Below are 20,414 nucleotides of genomic sequence, written 5' to 3' on the forward strand. Positions count from 1 at the left end.
TTCAGTCCTTTTATTCACAAGATACATTAACCACCTATACAGCAACTATGGGAAATACAGTACGTACAGAGAGGAAGTATTAGTATCTCTCAAACGGCTCATTCATTGAACGTTGATTCATCTTTCAGGAAGTTCACAAAAATCACTATATTTAGGAGAATTGTTTCAGAGACCACTGTGAAACATGCTGCGAGTGGAAACTCTGCATTTGTTTGCGTTTCTAGCATTAGAGATATTTTTACAGCCATATTGCAAGTTGTCTGGGGTAAAAGCGTGGACAACGAACACATTTTCTCCTCCAATTTTGAAAAATGAGACATATTATGGTGGGGGTTTATGACAGAGGTTACCTCAAGTCAGTCAGTATGACCCATTTAGTGAAACTCGTAGGTATGTGCACGGCGTACATTTTAGAGTCAAGTATACGGAGTCCATAAAACCCATCTGAGGATGGTGATAAAATATAGAGACGTGCTTCCTCTGGCAACATCTGTGACACACTTACACACACCTGTACGTACTGAGAATAGTGAACGTCTCATCTGATATTATCTTCAGCACAAAGAACACGCTTAAACACAGAAGTCACACACACACAAAAACATCAGGGGTAATCAGGAGTCGGTACAGAACTTTCTGTTTATTCATTTCCAATTCAGTTCACTTGACAGACTTGATGCGATTCGCAGTGATTTTGTTCACTAACATTCTTAAAATACTTTCACCACACATGTTCAAAGTTAACTTGTTTTTGCTGCGTGATAAATGCCTTTCAGTTAAGACAAATGTCCATGGAAGAAAGTAAAAGTGTCACCAAATCAGAATTCCTTAAAATGTATAATAAAAAACCCCATAAGGACTGCTAAAGGAATGCCCAAAGAACAAGAATGGAATGTCTTTCACACATTTAGACGATGTACAGATAGTCAATAAAAAGATCACAAAAGAACAAAATGCTCAATTGTTGTGTATGTCTGAGGTGGCTGCATCTTTTCCTATCACTAAAAAAACAACAACGTTATAAAAACCACCAAACAGTGTTTGTTCTGACCAACATTCTGTATTTCTATGGCAGGTTTTTCCTTGACCAAATTAATTGATGTTCTGACTGAATAAACTGAGAGAAAGTCGTATTTATTATGGTAAAAAGAAATGTCCTGTATCTTCTGCCATCTTATTCCTAAGGATTAGGACTCACTTGAGTTTCTTTTTAAACCAAGTCTTATCTGTAGGAAGCTAGCTTTCCTATAGTTTGGCGCCATCTTTAGCCTGTATAGGGGAACTGCAGCAGGATTGCTTCTCCGGGACCTAGGGTGATTTTGTCCAGGCTGACAGTCGAGTCTGCCTCCAAGTCTTTGTCAGTGGACAGCTGCACCTTGGCTGTCTCTGGCAACTCTACTCCCTCTGCAGGAACAAAGATCAGGGTGTTAAAATAACAACAACAAAAACATTACTCTTAATGTACATGATATAGTATTGGATATGACACGTATCTGGACTAGATATTTCTGTTGAACTTGCCTGTAGGTGCCAGTGTGAATGTGAGCTTCTCAGGTGCTGCTCCCCAGTTGACAGCTGTTATGTATCTCTCGCTCTGGTCCCACAGACGGAGGAAAGAGAGGGAGGAGGCGGAGGAATACAGAGGGTAGTAGTCGCCGTGGAGGAGAGAGCGCTCTTTGGTTCGCAGCTCACTGAGGGATCTGAACCACTTCCTTAAAGCAACGCGCTCCTTCCGCTCAGCCTGTGAATGTGAGAATTGAGGAGATTTTCCCTTTAAAACGCTGAAAGCAAATAAATGTTTTTGACCATGTCCTCACTAGTTTGCTCAAGGACTTTATTTATTTTTTTATTTTTTTACACTGACATTCACTGTGAACACACTCTTACCTCAACAGTCTCATTTACAGTGGCTCCTTCAGCAGGTTCCTTCTCTATGTCCCAAACCATCTTCGGAGATTCTGAGCCCTGAGAAGGAAACAAAAAGGGGAAAGACAAAGGTTACACTCTATAACAGCTGTAAGGTTATGGAAACATTTGGACATCTGCTCCATTTTATAGCTCACCTGTCCTGCGGGAAGGCCGATCTCGTCTCCGTAGGTAAACACTGGGGTTCCAGGCATGGTGAACAGCAGGAGCTGGTAGAGACGGATCAGGCCTGGAGTTATTGCCTGTTTAGACAGTTGGTCCTGTTGGGTGGCACCGAGGCCCCAGCCCAGACTTCTCTGCTGAGATTTAAGGATGTCCAAGTCCTTGATGCGCTCTCCACCTGCACATATTTAGGTAAAATTATCACCTGCAATGCACCATTTTGCACACACCTGGTAGGTTTTCACACAAGAATGGACATTTGCTTCTGTGCAATTGTTAGTTCCTGATTTAGCCACTAAGAAAGAAAAGATGGAGACACAGCAGGGAATATAAAGGTTGGGAATTTTGTTAAATAAGACAGCAGTTAAAAACAGCAGTATATATATATATAAAAAAATAACAGCAGTTAAAAACGAAGTGCGGGAAGAAGTGCAGGATAATTAAGATAAGGAGGACAATGAGTAATAAAATAGAGACTTTGGAGAAATTAGGTAAAAATAAAAGCTGTATGTCCAAAATAACTGAAATCAGCCAAAAACTGAAGATAATCTCTTGATACACAGGCAAGTATGACGAGACAAAACAGGGCACTCCAGCTTACCTGCATTTTTGCTGCTGAGCAGGTCAGACAGCACGAGATCTACACCAGAGGTGTTGACGAGCTGAGATACCTCCACAGCCGAAATACTCTCAACCACACCCATCAGCGCCCTGAGAAAAAGAGAATGTGGTGAGATGAATAATGTTATGGAACAAAGGAGCACAGGGGGGGGGGGGTGGCTTACACTGTTGACATTTGTTTCAGTCAGTTGAAAGTGAAAGTGTTTTAAGAATAGCATAGAATTCTGATTTTGCAATTCAGCATCTTGGAATACCATTTTAAATGTTGAATCCTGATTCAAAATAGTCGATTTTATGTCATTCCTCAAACCCTCCACAAGGCGTCACTTTACCAAGAGAGAGTAGAGCACCATTGGCCAGCGGATGCCTTTCTTGTTGATCTCCCTCGCTCTCTCCCTAACCCTTATCCACAGTCCCCTGCAGCACTGGAATGCTTTGAATCTCCACCTTCTCTCAGTCAGCTGAGAGAACCCTGTCCGCTGACATTTTACTGATGCTTTCAAAACTACTTTCCAAAGAAAGGTCAGTCCTAATTTATCCAAAAGTCTTGCAAATGAAACAGTTTGTGTTCCTGCACAGATTTAAGTCTACTTATGCAGAACCAAAGGAAGTCAGAAAATGTCAGCCCAACATACCTCTTCTTGGCGTCCTCTGTGCGGTTGCCCTGGACAGCAGCCTGCAGCATTGACCAATCAACAGAGCTGGAGGCAACGGTGAGGTCAGATATCTTGATGCCATCGACACCTACACTCAGCCAGTACTCTGATGCAGCCTGGAAGAGAATATGAGCACTTAAGCTACAACAGACGCGAGATCAGTTCAATGACATGGTTTCTCTTTATCAATACAACAATGTCTCACTTGTGTGTTTGTGTGTGTCCTACCTTCACTTTCTCAATGACATCACCAACATCACCAGTGCTGAACCAGGGAGTAGCTCCCAGGTAGTTTGGAGTCAGGTCAAGCACCACAGAAATGCCTGAGAGGAAAAGAAAACAAACAAGTTAACAAACAACATCTGGGCTTGAGCAGTCAAAAACACCACAAAATCTAACAAACACTGGATACTACTCTGTTAACAGAACTGAGCCAAAAACTGCATTTACATGCAAATTGCTGATTTCAGTTATATGACGACCTACCCTTCTTGTGGGCCTTTTCCAGCACAGCGACCAGGGCCTTTTCAGTTCCAAGGGTCGGGTCGATCTGTTCAAGATTCAGGGTGTTCGGCTGGTCGGCCTGGACGGTGTGAAGAGGGCCGAGAACCAGGCCTTTCACCTTCAACTGGTTTATGGCGTCCAACTTTGCCTCAACACCTAGAGACAAATGGGGAGGGGGGGTGTCATGTGAGTGTGAATTTCACATTGGGGAAAGACAACAGAAAGTTGATGTGTGAAAAGGTAGCAGGGTCATTGGGTTAGGAAGAGAGGGCAGAAGGCTTGAGAGACATTGTTATGGTTTAGGAGACAGCTAAGTAAAAAGTGGTGCTCTTTTGGCGAGGTATTGACTCAAGGCAGGAGTACGTGAATGGCCCCCTCCACACCCTCTGCTGGCCATGTGAAGTCTGAGCACAAGGAGGCCCTTTATATGCAACAAACACCAAGTCACGTGGGGTTGCTGGAATTCTGCCCAAGGCCTGTTGGAAACCCGAGTGCTTCCTAGTAATTCACTTTAAGAACAGCAGTACAGTCTGTCCTTACGTCCTGCCTCTTAAAAAAAACCCTATATGGTTAAAATCAAAAGTGGAATTTCATGAAAATAAAAGCCTGAATGAATTTGTTTAATCACTTTTGAGATCTAACATGAAGTCTAAACACCACAAAAAAAAGAAGTATAAGTCCTGGGTTGCTCAACCTTAACCTCAAATCTGAGTAGGAGAGATATGAAAGACATGACTCGTAGGCTTTTCATGTCCTTTAGACCTTGAGTCACTCGTTGTCAGCCTAGTCAGCAGTTTGGTATCTGGCCAGCTGAAACAGGCCACGCAGAACTAAGGAAACTGAAGATCTTGTCACGAGATTTATCCCTTGTGAATTAGAGTGGCTTACCACACCAAGACCAGAAAGATAGTCTCAAAGCCTTATTTTGGGAATAAGGATGAGACCATAAGCAAGAAAGAACATGAGGAAACATCAGCAAGAAAGGGCATCACCCTTAACATTAAAAGTCTGAAAGGAATAAAAACATGACATATTTATCCTGAAACTACATATTCACTAAAAAAGGTTCACTACCTGCCAGTCCGTCAGAGAAGGCTTCAAGGTCAGAGATCTGGTACAGAGGTCCTTCGTTCCACCAGTTCATCTCAGGGATGGGTTTGCAGCGAGGGGCCTGAACTATGATCACTATGGCTCCAGCCAGCATGCCTACCCAGCCCAGCCAAAACAGGACAAGAAGCACCCAACGTGTTCGCACCCACCTGAACACAAAGGATGAGAGTGGGGGACGTTGTTTTTTTTTCTTAACTGACCACTGATTTTATGCCACACACCAATGCAAGACCAGTATTTTCATTTGTCCAGTAGCTCTTACCCTGGAGTGCCAGCAACCTTCATCAGCTCCTCTTTGGACAGGCCGGTGAATGTGACCTCCTCCTCAGGAACCTTCTGCTTGACACTGCCATTTTTTTCTCCGCCTGCAACCTGGCCGTCGCCCGTCATGGGCTGCTTCTCAGGGTCCAGCTCATTGAGCTCCACTTCCTTCATGTCGATCTCCGTGTCCCTATTCATGGTTAAATCTGGATTCTTTAGAGATGGAGGTGTAGAGGGGTGGAGGGGAAAAAAAAAAGGAGAGAAAGAAATAATAGATTGTCAAGTTAATTAGCAAGTCTCTTCTCCGGGGCAGAAAGGGTGGGGGCCCTGAACACTTGTGCTTAGCAAAGATCAGTCTTGTTTCACTGGAAAATAACTCACTAAGCTATGTAATCAAACACATGACAAAAAAAAGAAAATTTCCGGTCGCTTGAATTGTTTATTTAGTCTAACACCTGTTACATACTGTACCTCCTAGTTAAGACATGAAAGCAAAAGCCAGACTCACATAGCTAGCTAATTCCTGAAGCAGAAATTAGCTTAATGTGTGTTAGTAATCAACGTTTCTACCAGTTATAAACTATAAAGCCTTTCGGCAAGTAACTGACGAAGACCTCAGAAAAACACACACCCGCTGGAAAAATAACGTTAGGCCAGCTACTTACCCTGGACTTAGTATTTTTGGCAATAGTTGCTGTATCAAAAATTCTAATGAGCGGGCAACTCTTGAAAAGTTTGTGACGAGTCGTGTGTTAAACTGATGTCTGATGAAACAGTCGTCAGTTACAGGATGTATCCAGCTACAAACAACCTTTTCACAATAAGAGTGGATTCTTACATTTATTAGAGGTGCAATGAATAGCTAATGTTTAATGACAATTTCTGTCATTTTAGCAATAAGTAAAACACTTTCAGGCACAATGTTCACCATAAGATAATACATTTGTATTTATTTGTTTTACCGGAAGTCTATTAGTTTGCCGGTTTGTTCTGGTTCATCAACATTTCGACGACCTGTTCGTTTAACAAAAACTCTTCTACTCTAAAATATCTACTTAGCGCGTTTGTCGAAGTAAGTTAAGTGAAAATTTGACCAAACACACTCAACAAGCCTAAATCATGTTTGAATAATAGGTAATAAGAGTAATAGGTCTTCCTCAAACATGACGAAATCAAGCCCATCACCGCGTCATCCGCTGGTGCACGAGGCAGTGGACACGCTTTCCACGCAGATAAACAGCGTTTAAACTTGCTCGGTGGCATCAAACTCAATGAAGTGAATTCAACATTACCTGTTATAAAAAGCAACGTATAGTCCGTCCGGGTTTGTTTCGTCTTTCTCAGTCGTTTATCCCTTGGCCTCTACTAATCTTGACACAAAGAGGATAGAGGCTGTATATGTAGTTGCCCAGGTTTCTCCCCGCCCACTCTGGGGACGACCCAATAGTCTCTCTCTCTCTCTCTCTTCCCAGAAACAGACTAACATTAGACTACACTTAATGCTCCAGACCAACAGTATTAATCCCACACCTTCAGGTTATTAGAGCACTAACTTCTGTCAAAATGTGTCTATTATATTCTATAAGCCCATTTGTTGATGTAAGAATCAGTTATGCTATTTATGCCCACTCCATGCTATTATTTATTTATATGTTGTGTCTGTCTTTACCCAGTTTGAACAATAGACGAGAGTGTGTTTTCATTGACGGCTGAAGTAAAAACTGTCACTCACTAAAGAGTATAAATAGGGGCTAAATGACAAGGAGGTGGAAGACAGTTGCCCTCAAAATGTTTGATATAGAAAGTTTTTATGCTGCCAAATATATAATAATAATAATAATAATAATAATGATAATAATATTTCAATGAGTTGAATAAGCCATGTTGATGACTGATTGATAAATAGATTGATTGCATATTATCTAGGCTCCTAATGAGGCCTTTCATCAATTGATTAGTGGAGATTGCTACTCTGTTCTTCACAAATCTAATTTTACTCCCGCCCCCAACCCATTCCCTCCTCTACTGTTTTACTTGTCTAATTTCCCCCCGGAAATCAATAAAGTGTTTCTGATTCTGATACCATACAAGACCTAATCTGCACCATTGTTTCCTCTCCATTAACAAGTGGCAAACATTCACTGAGTAATCTGTTCAGTGTGATATGAGTTACAGTAACAGCAGACTTCTAGGAAAAATGCAATAGAGCTGTCGAGCAGCTCTATTGCATTTTCACTCAAAATCTCTATGTTGTGCACATGAAGTACTGGGACATGTTTCAGGCCATATTTGCGCAGGTTACCATAGGAGATGAAGAGCAGGAGGGTGAGGATGTTGTTGCTGTTGTTTGTCTCAGTAAGGAACATTATGCAACCGGAGAGTCGATCGCAAGCACATAAGCCTCGATGTTACTGTGTGTGTATATAATACTCATATTCCTGTGAGGTACATCTGTTGTAAATATTGAGAGGGTAATAGTCTTGGTTTTGCAATTGCTCCTCAGTTTTCAGTTGTTTTCAAATATGCATTTACACAGCAGACTGAGAAAGGCTGAATGAAAGAAAGCAAATGGCAAAGGCAAACACGTTTCATGATTGATTAATGGCTTGACGATGTGGCTGATGTCTTTAATCTTGATTCTATCTTGTATTCTCCCACTTCTTTGTGTCCTCCTACCCCCACCTCCACCCCAATATCTACACTGTGTTTGGGTCCCCTGCTCCTTTCTTCCTGCCTCGCTCCACCACTTTTCTCTGGTGTAACTCTACATCTACGTGTGTGTGCTTGTTTAGTGCACCTTTATGTTTTTGTTCAGTCTCTATCCTATTGCCCTGAAGGATTTTATAGTGAAGCAGCTTTTAAAAAATCACCCCAAAAAATGCATTTTCACTCATTTTTTTCTTACTCAGAGCTTTGAATCAGCCAGTATTAAAATATATGGTTCTTAAACTAATCCCCAGCTGACTTCTCAAAGTGTGGTCTGTGAACAATTGTCCCTACAGATAGTTCTCCTGCAAATTAGAGGATATTCTAGTTTACTATTATTTGTTTTGCAAGGAATAATGCTACTGATAGAAAACAGGTTTATTCTAATCTCAGGCTTCACTCTGACCCCTGCTAACTTGTCACATGTAGTGCATACAGTTCAATATATACACATTCACAATAACATTTTTGTATATTTGGGTCTGGGATAGAATTTTATTTAGTGGGGCTTCATGCTGTGTGTCTATTTGTAGATCTGTGACATTATAACCCATAATAACTCTGATATTCAACCTCAGTTATTGTGCCAAGTTTTGTAAAGTGTAGCAACAAGACAGTGCCTCTGAAATTTAGAACTTGCCAAAATATGGCAAAGAACAAAATAGGGGTCCAAAACCTGTGTTTGGAAGCTATATCCATTTGTATTGTAGATGGTACAGACATTCACGCTCATGAACATGCTACCTGTCTCTCTCTCCTCTAGACAAACTCAAACACCATCTGTTTCTGTTTTTATCTCGGGCCTGTTGATCACGTGTATGTTTGGCAGAGTCAGGTTGTAACAGAGCTGTGGGCTGATGTGAACACCCTGTGCTGTTGATCCAGAAAGGACGTTGGACAGAGCGAAAATAATAGAGACACTCTCACTCGTATCTCTGTTATTCATCATCCCTTCCCTATTTTCTTTACTTTTCTGCATTCATAGACTATTAAGGGGACAATGTTTGGAGGGACATTGATGTTGGATAGGAGAAGATTTGGCCAAAAAAACAAGGAAAGAGGAAAAGACAGATGAGCAGCTAGCTCAGGAAACAAGAGTAAGGAGGAGTGGCCTGGAAAGGAGGAGTTAGTAGAAAGAGAGGAGGGGGCAGGGATGTGTAAACATGTTTATGAATTGAGGTTGAAGCAAAATTTGGAATGGGACATGGGTATTAATGGAAACACAGCTGAGCTACAGCTAGACTGTGTCTATTGCAAAGTCTGTTCCCACATGTTGTCTGAGTCCTGTTGAGTCTTCACATCTCTAACAACCAGAACGTTATGTGACTGCACATTGATTCACATGTTTTCCAGACCTACAATGGAGATAAGACACTGATGTAATCATTCACTGTGAGACTTGTTCTATTGCAAAGCCAGTGTGCTTTGTTTATGTTTGGCAGTAAATAAGGTGACAGTATCAATACATCCATCAGCAGGCCTCCACACACACTCCCACATATGGAGAGGAAAGAGAGAGAGGAAAGGAGGGCAAAGTTGCTGCCTGTTGTTTTCTCTGAGGCAGGAGGCATTGTCGACAGCAACCTGACATTGTAAAATAGGGATCGCAAGCTATTTTCAGAGCCACACACAGAAAAGGCTTCATACTACAGTTGCTGTTTAAAAGGTCTTACTGTATATTGTGGTAATTATACCACAAGGACTGTATCTGGACCTGGTTTAGGAGGCAGATCACTGTCTGATTTCCGGGTACTCCAATCCATACAATTTCTTGCTAATGTAAACCACCATTGTCTTTCATGTGTATTTATAAAGACTTAACACATAAGTAACAATTACAAAAAGTCATTTAAATTTGCTTACAGCAGCACTGTTACTCAGCTACAAAGGGGGGGAAAATGGAAAGCCTTGCGAGTCCAATTCAACCTAGAAGAGATTTTAACTTGGAGGGGGAAGGCTGTGCATTACATGACACTGGTGGTTCATGGTCACAGTCTGTTGTCTTAACATAATCAAAAAAAATATGGGTAGTAATAAACGACTCCTATTTTCTTTCTGAAATCCCTAAAAGTTCCATTTTAGTGTTGCCTGCAGTTCCGCTATTGTTCTGTAACAAAATGAGAGTAGGCAGGCCTGGAGGGACACACACACACACACACACACACACACACACAGGGCCTCACTATAAATCCCTGTCTGATCCCTCTGAGAGAGTTTATTTTGCAAGACTGCGTGAGCTTGAGAAAAAAAAAGCACAGCAGAGCAGACCTGGACCAGTTTAGACCAGTTTGAGCGAGGTCTTGTGCTTTCATGTCATTGTTTCAGGCTCACTGCAAAGAGCAATCCTGCAGTTCAGACTGAACCAGTGTGGTTGGGGGAAACACTGCTTTCATTTAGTCTAAAAAAGACGTCATGGGTTCACACATTGATTTGTTCCATTTTTCTAACTTGTTTTCCACTCAAATGTACAATCAGCAGGACATATACAAGATGTTTTATATACTTTATATACATTTGTGCCCTGGACTCTGTGTAGAAATGTTCACACACATGCCCTGCCTTGCTGATTGTACATTTTAATAACCTTTCTACGTCTACTAATGTCTCCTCTTCCATTAGTCTTTCTGTCTGTAATATATTCCCCCCGTCCTTTTTTCTGTCTTTGTCCCCCTCTTTCTCTTTAGATGAGAATGTGTGGCCTGGCTCTCTCTCACAGACAAAGGGGAGACTGTTCAACGTAGAGAGCCTCCCTCTCTAACTCTGTACTGGCATGAATGGAGAGCTAATATGGACAAAGCAAACCCAAATTAGTTCATCACATTAGTACTTTCACCACAGAAAGACATCAAAAACATATCTCCCTCTGCCTATCAGTCCACATGAATCTCTTTCTCATTTACTTCTCCTCTCTGTCCTTTAGACTGGCTTGCTCTACTGTTTCAGCATTGTTTTCCCTCTTCTTTACACTCTCTGAACCTTGTTCCCTCCTCTCAGCCTCTTTCCCCACCACCACCTCCTCTTTCTGTCGGCGGGAAACAATGGTTGCATGTTATGTAAGAATGCTCCCTCTTGTGTGAGTAGAATTACAAATAATTCAAGTCATGTGTTGCACACTAAGTGAGCAGAGTGGCGCAGCGGAAGCGTGCTGGGCCCATAACCCAGAGGTCGATGGATCGAAACCATCCTCTGCTATTTTGTACATGACATAGTCTCATTGTCATCCATACAAGTAAGGAGGCATATGGTTTATATGCTGTATCAGTACTCTGTCCACCACAGTCTATATACCTCTGTGTATGAAAGTAATGGATGATGTCATGAATACACGTTAATACTACAGTGTGAGCACAACGTGTCTGAATGCTATCTGACACTGAGCTTGTCAGTTTTTTGCCAGTAAAGCCAAACCAGCCTGACAGGTTATCTTAAATTAAATATTTACCTCATTTGTGTCAGCTACACATTTTCCCTTCAATTTAACAGGTAATTACCAGAAAGGAAAGCAGCACCCGTGAACAATGACCTTTGAGCTACAGCCTGTTAGATATAAACTCACACTCAGGCTATCTCCTGTTCAGAAGGTTTTGACAATGTGACAAAAAAGACTGATATGAGGATCTTCTGAATAGTTTGATCGTTTCAGTGCCCTTTAGAGTCCATGACAAAGTAAATTGTATAGAGTTAAATGGATAGTGACCTTTTGAGTGACCTCAAAATGATCATATTTCATAGAAGAGCTGGGAAATAAATAACAGCTTGGGAAAGAGGTGGAAAGAATTGTTGCATGATATGAAGGCACAGCTGGAAGTTCCTCTGCATTACAGTAATGTCTGTCGTTCTCTTTGTTGTATTGTCTCAAACTGGGTATGGCCCACTCTTATGTGCTTTTCTTATTTTAGCATTTTTGACACAGAGACATAGACAGTCATGTTAGTTTATCTGCAAACAATATGAATGTAGATTTACATTTGTTACATCAGAAAGGCATCATCAAACAAAATTAATTTAGAAATTATGTTATTTTTCCATTTACTGTAAAGTCCCTTTTCCACTTTAATAGACTTCATTGTGTAAATTACATGAACCTTTAGCGCCCCCTGGGGTTTTCCAATGGTCTTTACATTCATTTTTTATGACTGACCTCATTTGAATCAACCCTTGTTTTTATATCAGTGGCTTTCTAGGTAAATTCAGGAGGCAATGCATTTACATGTGATATTTTAGGTATTTAAGCTCTATCTTTTTTAAATATTAACACACCACCTTAGATATTCTCACACCTCTTAGTTGACTGCAACAGTAATGTACCCACTGCTAATTGTAATCCAATGTGTGAAGTATAAGTGCACCATATGAAATAACTATTTGATTGAAATGTCAAAATATGATTCTATTGTTTGCAAAGAGGTCATCCTAATTTCAACAGCATTTGAATGGAAAAAACACACAGACTGGCGGATGACGTTTCTGATCCACTATCTATTTATGCTGTTTGCATCCTCACGTCCATCCCGCTGTCGTAATGTAATGTTGAGAATAGTTGTTGACAGTATTGCAACTTACGAGACAGAGCAGAAAGAAAATATACAAGCCATATGTTACTTTGAAGATATCAGTGTTGGTGATACATCCCATTTGAGAAAAGAAAATACATTGAAATGGGTTAGAGAATTTGAGAGTGGGGTTAAAACTGGATATGGCTTTATGTGTCAATAAGAACTCACTGTAATGTCAACAATATTTATATTATCATACTTTTGGAATTATTGGATTTAACTTGTCATATTGAGCCTGAATTAAAAAAAAAAAATGTGTTCCTAAATATTATTACTACATCAGGCAGCAAAGAAAAGATATGAATATGTACAAATATTTCACAACTGCTAATAATAAGTATGACAATAAGAATAGAGAAAGAAATGAAAGTTGACGCACAATACGTACGCACGCATTTGCACACGTCACCAGCCAGGAAGTGAGCGGAGAGGAGGGACGGAAGAATCACAACAGAGCTACTACGGCTTTGACAGCTCTGCTTTGTGCCGCTGAAACACACCGTTTTGCTGCTGTTACCGAGAACGGACATGTCACGAAAACCCAAAGATGAATATTACCGTTTTTTTACCGTCACCGACCCACGCACACACGAGAAGGGACACACCGAGTACAAAGTGACAGCAAGGGTTGGTTTCCTCTCTGTATCTCTCTTTAGCTACAATGCCAGCAACAGAAACTCATGTTGTTACTGCGCTTAATAACTTTCTGTTAAGCTAATTTACTTATGGTTTGCCTGCGTGTTTTGTTATTTGTCTTAAATACGTAACACAAATTGTCTCGTATGTTGTACCATTGTACTCTTTGGTCAGTTACTTAGGCTACGTCAATCAAACGTAAGTCACTTTGTATTATTCGTGTATAACACAATGAAGTCACATCAGTACTTGTAATAAAAGCCCTGCAGCTAGCTCAGACAGATAGATGAATACACAATGGGCTTTTTATTTCAGGCAGTGGAGCACTCTGGAGTGAAGCAGAGCGACCTTGTGATTCAGTTCAGCACCCCCATGACCGCACTAATACCCCGTGGTCTAGACAGGCATGCATACAAAATCTAAGGGGAACATGTCTCCATAGACCTAAGCCTCCATCACCCTCCCCTATATTTACACACAAACATACTTACACAGAACAACTGCACGGACCTGTGGCTGGTTGCATCTTACCTCTGTCTATCCTGTTCATGTTTTTCAAAACACAATATCACCCATTATTTCAACAGACTGTCCTTTGGGGTGTGCAAAGGTCCCTAAATGTGAGACTGCCACATGTAATTAATGAAATAATCTGTCCTGTCCCCTCTGTGGTTTGTAGTTTGTATCCAAGCGTCATCCAGAAGACGTGAAGGAGGTGGTTGTGTGGAGGAGGTTCTCAGAGCTGAAGAAGCTCCATGGGGAGTTGGCCTACACGCACAAGAACCTGTTCAGAAGACAGGAGGAGTTTCCACCTTTTCCCCGCGCGCAAGTCTTTGGTATAATGGGCAAAGATTGTGACACACTGTAGATACACCCAATTCCAGCATGGTCACCAAGTGCTAAGATCACTGACTTAATAACTGAGTTTTTTGCTGTGCTGCAGGGGCTGGATAAATTACAGAAATAGCGCATACACTACAGAAGTTTTTACACTGTCAACTCAGTTGTCATTTTGTCAGGCTGTTGTTTGTAGCTTTTTTGAGTTTCTTTCAGTAATTTCTGGTTAGGAACCACTTGTTCCAGTTTGCCTGTTTTTAGCATTTTGTCGTGACTCGTGTGACATTTCCGCCCCTGGGCATATCACATTTTATTTCTCAGTGGTTACAGATTCACAACAGCAAAGGCAGTTGAGTCATATGCCAATGGACAGTCAATTTGAATAAACACATCTAAAAGTCTCCCCAAAAACAAACATTGTAAGGTTGACCAGTCTGGCTTTCATTTCTGCTATGCAATTTCCTAGCATTGTCATGATTATATTGTTTTTTATATTGTGTGTCTCTTTTTTCAGGAAGGTTTGATGAGGCTGTGATTGAAGAGAGGAGGAAGGCCACAGAGGCCATGCTTCTATTTACTACCAGCATACCTGCACTCTACAATAGCCCACAGCTAAAGGACTTTTTCAGAGTAAGACACACTCACATGCACACATACAGGAAGTGAAACAGATATGAAATAGCCACCCACATCTGCACACAGAAAAACATGTCAGACCAACACTCCTTTTCCTTTTGCCTCTATCCACTGCTCTCCCTCTACCCCACAACACCTGCTTCCATCCTACCTCTCTCTCCTTACATCTACATCTCCCCTCTCTCAGGGTGGTGAGGTCACAAGGCCTCTGGATCCCACCCCTATTTCCTCTGCTGGGCCTCTGCCTCCCCCTCTCATCCCCCTCCCCAAGCGGAGGGCCTCTGACTGTGAACCTGCAGAGGAGGAGGAAGGGAGGGAGGCTCCCACCTTGCCCCAAGACCTGGGCACCAACATGGGCTTAGAAGTGGGAGAACCGGAAGTGGCGGCTGAGGCTTACAGCGAGATGGGAGGCTCTCCGAGAGAAGAAGAAGAACGAGAAGACCTTAGTGATGCAGAGCTGGATGACAGAGGTACGACGGGTAAAATTTACACAAGTGTGTACTTTTCTTTTCTCTCCTAATTAATCTTGTTTTTTACCTTTTGGTCCATGTTTCCACCTTCAGTCCCGTCTCCATACTCATCCCCAGCCAGAAACCACCAATCACAAGAGTCCCAGGAAGAATTTGATTCTTTGTTCGACTCTGTGGCAGAGGAGCAAGTCCCATCCCCAAAGGAGGAAGGTCCACCTCCACTGTCTGATAATGACTTGGCTGTCTTTGATCCCTGCTATAAACAAGGTGAAAATCAATGTGAATGAATACATACAAAACAATACCACTGCTCTTAGTCTCTCTTCATCTAGTTACAGCCTGAGTTTTCGTTTGTGGTCTCATGCAGATTTTTCTTTTGATTTCTTTTTTAATTCCAAATACTAATTTACCATGGCTATATGTGTGCAGACCTTCCTGCCAAAGTACCTGGATGAGTCTAAATGTGATATGCACATGCAGAATTAATAATGTTGAGGCTTCCTATTTGTGAAAATAAGTGACAGTGGTGTGTCTCTTCTTATGAGGTAGCGTGGCCGAGCGGTCCAAGGCGCTGGATTAAGGCTCCAGTCTCTTCGGGGGCGTGGGTTCGAATCCCACCGCTGCCAAGAATGTTTTTCAGCTTTCAGAGGAGATGGATCATAAACTGTTGAACTGTGTTCTGAACAGCATGTTTTTTGCAGTCAAGTTCATCTTTGCAATCGTACACCCCTCTTCAAGGCAAAAGTTGAATTAAGAAATTTGAAACTATAGAAGATGATACACATGTTAAGTTAGTTTTATAAACTATCACTACCTATAGTTTTTTGAGTATGACAAATATAAATCCAACATAATCTTACTAAATATACAATTGGCTTACTGAGAACAACTTGTTGTAACTGTTCTCATTTCTCTACTAGTAAATCATTTTCTCTTGCTCTTTTTCTCTCTGTTTCAGATGGATCCAATTCCTCCAGTGACCACTCAGAATTGTTTTCCCTGCCACCAAGCAGTTTGGATGGAGGTGATGCTGGCTACTTGAACCAAGCGGCCACTGAGCTAGCAGCCGCCATGGAGAGGGAGAAGGAGGGAGAATTTAGTTCTGCCATTCGCGGATACAGGACGGCGGTGGATATACTGATCACTGGAGTACAGGGTGAGAAGATGTGTGAAGGGATTTAGGAAGATGGATTGGTGGAATAATGTAATGTGTGTTTCCAAAATATTGATCAAAGACATGCTAACATAATGAAAAAGGTAATTTGAGGGATCAATAAAAAGTGTGCAGTGGTGCAAACCTACAAAATTTTGAAACACCACGGCAACACTTGCTGTGGTGTCTCTTCTTTTTGGTCATTCACAGTCCAATACGCCTAATCAATTTAATATGGCATTTTACCTGAATGCACTCTGGCCCTGTTCCTGGTATTAACATCTGTCCTGGGTGATCTGATCACAAGTGGACAGCTCTAATACCAGATGTGAATGCACCAGAGACGCACCACATTCTTTTAGCAGTGTGTACGCAAATGCGTCCATTTCTGCATGAAGCATGAGCCATCGTTGTTGCTATAGTGACAGACCATGCGCCCAGCTGCAAACTGCAATTTTCTCACACGCTACCACACTGAGAGCATACAGAGCAAGTGACCTCATCATAAAATCAACACTGCTATTTAGTCCTAGTATTTACTGTCCTGCTTTAGCAGAGGTAAACTGTGTGTAGCTCTGCCATAAATCTGTTGGATGACTTGTTCATTAAGTCGGATTTAGTGTCTTCTCGGTGTCACTTGTGGAAGGGTAGCGTGGCCGAGCGGTCTAAGGCGCTGGATTAAGGCTCCAGTCTCTTCGGAGGCGTGGGTTCGAATCCCACCGCTGCCAAGGAAGCTTTTCAGTTGTAGTGTGCTTTCTGAGGAGACTCTTGTGGAAGGAAGCGTCATTCTGAATTCACTAAAAGATGTATGTACAAGCAATTACAAGTTTTGCTTCTCATCCAAAATACTTATTCAGTCCTTCAGCCTTTGCAAGGCAAGATTGACAAAGTAGGAAATTAAGCATTATAGAAAGAACTATGGAAGATGATCTGTGTGTTGTAATGAGGTAGTGTGGCCAAGCAGTCTAAGGCACTGGTTTAAGGCACTGGTTTAAGGCTCTAGTATCTTTGGGGTTCGAGGTTAGAATTTTCCTACTTTAGTAGATACCCAATCACCCAATCCCGCCTCTTTAACTGTTCCCATTATTTCACAACATGATATAAAAGGTGCCACACAAGGTGACTTAAATAGACATAGACAGAACAGTATGTGCAGATATCAAGACGAAGTGCTTACTGTATTTTCGGCTATATATGTATGTATATGTTTAAGAAGAGCAACAGAGTAAAGGTTATGAATAATGCAGTATCACCTTTTTGTCCCCTCCCATATAATGGCTTATATGTGGTAGTGTGGCCGAGCGGTCTAAGGCGCTGGATTTAGGCTCCAGTCTCTTCGGAGGCGTGGGTTCAAATCCCACCGCTGCCAGCTGATTTTCTGTCTCTGAAAGACAGAAAACTAAATAATTATATAAAGCTGAATGACATAAAATCATCAGAGCCTAAAGCAAGTTATCCCATTAATGCATTTCTGAAAAGTCCAGACAGGACACGTGGATGACCAGGAGAAAAATGTAAAAAAAACAAGAGTTTGCTGATGCTATCGTGCTGACCTGAGTCATTGCTTTTATTTCAATCGAATTCAACTGGGCTCCCTTTTTATTTGTTGCTCCCCAGATATTGTTGATGATTGATAAGAGTTCAATCCGTTTACGTGAGGTGGTGGGAGGGCATAAACTTTATTCGGCTTCTGAAGGGGGGCATGACAGAAAACGTTTGAGAACCACCATCTGAATTCACAGACTAACACAAGTATGTGTGTCTTCTGCTAGCTAACATGTGACAGCCCTGTAATGGGTTATCTATGGTTACTTTGTCCTTTCCCAGTATCTGTCTTTTTCTTTTTACCCGGCTCAGATCTATTCTTGGCTGGGTCAATACTGACCCAACCTCCGTCCCTCCCTAGCTTGTCGATCAGTGAGTTATGATTGATGTGGTAGCGTGGCCGAGTGGTCTAAGGCGCTGGATTAAGGCTCCAGTCTCTTCGGAGGCGTGGGTTCAAATCCCACCGCTGCCAATAAGCTATTTTCCAGCTGTAGCGTGCTCTCAGAAGAGTTAAAACTTAGGTAAAGTATCTAACTGTGGTTTAGTGCCAGTTGAAATGTCTTGGCTTCTACCTTCCTCTCTTTATGTCTTTTTTTACCCTTCCACAGCAGCACCAGGGACACTAATGCCATTACTGGACTATAATAATGAAAAGAATCATTCATCTTCCTGTCTTCCTGTCTGTGTGTCTGTCTGTCCAGGAGATCCAGACCTGATACGCAGGGACTCTGTGATGAGAAGGACAGCCCAGTACCTGAAGCACACTGAGATGTTGGTTGACAGGCACTCTTCGCCCACACACACTCACACACCTGCACACACACACACGCAAGACCCTTAGATACACACACACATATTTATATGCACACACTGTTCACCCACATGAAGACCGATCTAAGATAAAGAAGCTCAGGGTTGTGACATACATACACACATACATGTCACACACGTGCAGACACACACACACACACACACACACACACACACACACACACACACACACACACACACACACACACACACATACTTGTTGTTGTATGAGAGGCTCATATACTCACACAGTTAGAACATTCAGAAATACAAGCTCTTTCAGGTACAAAACTACTACCCCAGCACACACACACACATAGACACACACTCCTGAGGTACACTGCAGTTCATTTAGCTGCCTTTTGTTTAGTGAAAACAATCTGTGATTTATAAAATCCAAAGTGAGCAATTTAATGGATTAATGGTTAAATAATCCCTAATCTTTCTCTCTATCTGTCTCTTTCTCTTGTTGAATTCTTACCTTCCTTTTACAATGTTTTCTTGTTGAATACAGTAATGAATATGTATATTAGTAATTTGCATTTTGCACAAACAATGTATTTGTTAATAAATATGATTTTAATTTAAGTCAATCAGATATCTGTTTTCTTGGCTCAAAGTTTAGAATGAATAGGTAGTTAGTGGGTGCAACAGTGTTTGGTAAGTAACTGCAACTGTTGGATTACATAATCAGATGGTCAAAATAACAGTCACAAGGCAAGGGTATTTTAGTAGCTCTAACCTCATTAATCAAAGTCAGAATCACTTGCTCAACACCTACAATAAACACACAGGATTTGTCTTGATGACACATGCTTCATAGCACAGGAATTGCCCGTACATTTCTGTTTATAAGTGGCTAGAAACTTCCAGTTTGAAGTGATGAGGTCATCATTTCAGAGGACTCTGTCCAATAATGTTGCTGTAGTTAAATACACATTGGCTGCTCAACAGAATCCAATAGTCCTTTTGCAGGTTTGAATGTTTGCAGTAGCAAGGCAGCACCTCTCAGAGGCGCTGTTGGCTCTTAGATAATATCAATTACACATCCTCTCTCATCCCCTGTGTTCGCCTCCTATAAATCAGCTAAATCTCATATCTGTTTTCCTCAGCTGAGCAATTTTGACTGCAAAGCAGCAGTTTGGCTTAGTACTGACTGAGAATAAGCTGTTGGACTGACGAGGAAACTAGATCTTGCACTGTGGATGAACTCTTCTGTCTACAGTGATCAAATGAAAAACAACTGCTGCTAATTGTGTTTTTCCCTATGTGAAATGTTGCAAGTACAGACACAAAGCCCTCCAGTGCTGCAAAGTGGACAGTTAAAGAGGTGACGCACACATTACTCACTTTGTTAGCAGAATAACATCTCTGTCAGAGCCGCTGCTTTCCCTTAATTACTGGTGTTAGTTGTGTATATTATTTATTGTCCACCCTCCAATTTACGCTTGTCCTTCTTTACTTCCCCCAGTTCCCTGTCGTAAGGTATGTTTCCTCCTTCCACGCCCAACGCCGTACCTGGTTAAAGAATAGTTACAAGATGCATTAGAACGAGATAGAATTTTTTTCAGGTATTTTCGACAATCTAAACAAAAGAGGAGAGGGGTTGACTGAGAGAAAAAAAAGGAAGTGGGATGCAAAAGAGAGGGAAAAGAGGAAAGGGATCAGTGCCATACAGCAGAATCCCTTCTCTGGAGAGGAGAGAGGGATGGAGGGAGGACTGGAAGGACAAACAGATGGAGAGGCGACAAAAAAGAGAGAGGCCGTCGAGAGGAAAAGGCTACCCTCTCTCACACTAGATGAGAAAAAGAGGGGTTGCGGGCAG

The 20,414-nt window shown here is 41.7% G+C and overlaps 2 protein-coding genes and 5 non-coding genes across 7 annotated transcripts; 6 read left to right on the forward strand and 1 right to left on the reverse strand.

The window, feature by feature from the left end:
• Positions 1-621: 621 nt before the first annotated feature.
• Positions 622-6,614, reverse strand: slc3a2a (solute carrier family 3 member 2a). Its single transcript, XM_070929671.1, has 11 exons — positions 6,533-6,614; positions 5,242-5,453; positions 4,944-5,128; positions 3,852-4,025; positions 3,594-3,688; positions 3,345-3,481; positions 2,690-2,799; positions 2,064-2,266; positions 1,888-1,965; positions 1,522-1,741; positions 622-1,404 (listed from the first exon to the last, which is right to left on the reverse strand). Exons 2-11 carry the CDS (start codon positions 5,436-5,438, stop codon positions 1,265-1,267), a joined length of 1,539 nt encoding a protein of 512 aa, XP_070785772.1. The 5' UTR covers positions 5,439-5,453; positions 6,533-6,614; the 3' UTR covers positions 622-1,264.
• A 4,452-nt stretch (positions 6,615-11,066) lies between these two features.
• On the forward strand, positions 11,067-11,138 carry trnam-cau (transfer RNA methionine (anticodon CAU)). The gene has a single exon. It is a non-coding gene; the product is annotated as a tRNA-Met (tRNA).
• A 1,835-nt stretch (positions 11,139-12,973) lies between these two features.
• Positions 12,974-19,075, forward strand: snx15 (sorting nexin 15). Its single transcript, XM_070930014.1, has 7 exons — positions 12,974-13,129; positions 13,818-13,974; positions 14,490-14,605; positions 14,799-15,081; positions 15,175-15,348; positions 16,040-16,237; positions 18,481-19,075. Exons 1-7 carry the CDS (start codon positions 13,031-13,033, stop codon positions 18,618-18,620), a joined length of 1,167 nt encoding a protein of 388 aa, XP_070786115.1. The 5' UTR covers positions 12,974-13,030; the 3' UTR covers positions 18,621-19,075.
• On the forward strand, positions 15,626-15,707 carry trnal-aag (transfer RNA leucine (anticodon AAG)). Its single transcript has one exon. It is a non-coding gene; the product is annotated as a tRNA-Leu (tRNA).
• Positions 16,881-16,962, forward strand: trnal-aag (transfer RNA leucine (anticodon AAG)). Its single transcript has one exon. It is a non-coding gene; the product is annotated as a tRNA-Leu (tRNA).
• trnal-uag (transfer RNA leucine (anticodon UAG)) lies at positions 17,522-17,603 on the forward strand. Its single transcript has one exon. It is a non-coding gene; the product is annotated as a tRNA-Leu (tRNA).
• trnal-aag (transfer RNA leucine (anticodon AAG)) lies at positions 18,170-18,251 on the forward strand. Its single transcript has one exon. It is a non-coding gene; the product is annotated as a tRNA-Leu (tRNA).
• Positions 19,076-20,414: the final 1,339 nt, after the last annotated feature.

This window comes from Enoplosus armatus, chromosome 23 (genome assembly GCF_043641665.1).
Source record: "Enoplosus armatus isolate fEnoArm2 chromosome 23, fEnoArm2.hap1, whole genome shotgun sequence".
Classification (NCBI taxonomy): Eukaryota; Metazoa; Chordata; class Actinopteri; order Centrarchiformes; family Enoplosidae; genus Enoplosus; species Enoplosus armatus.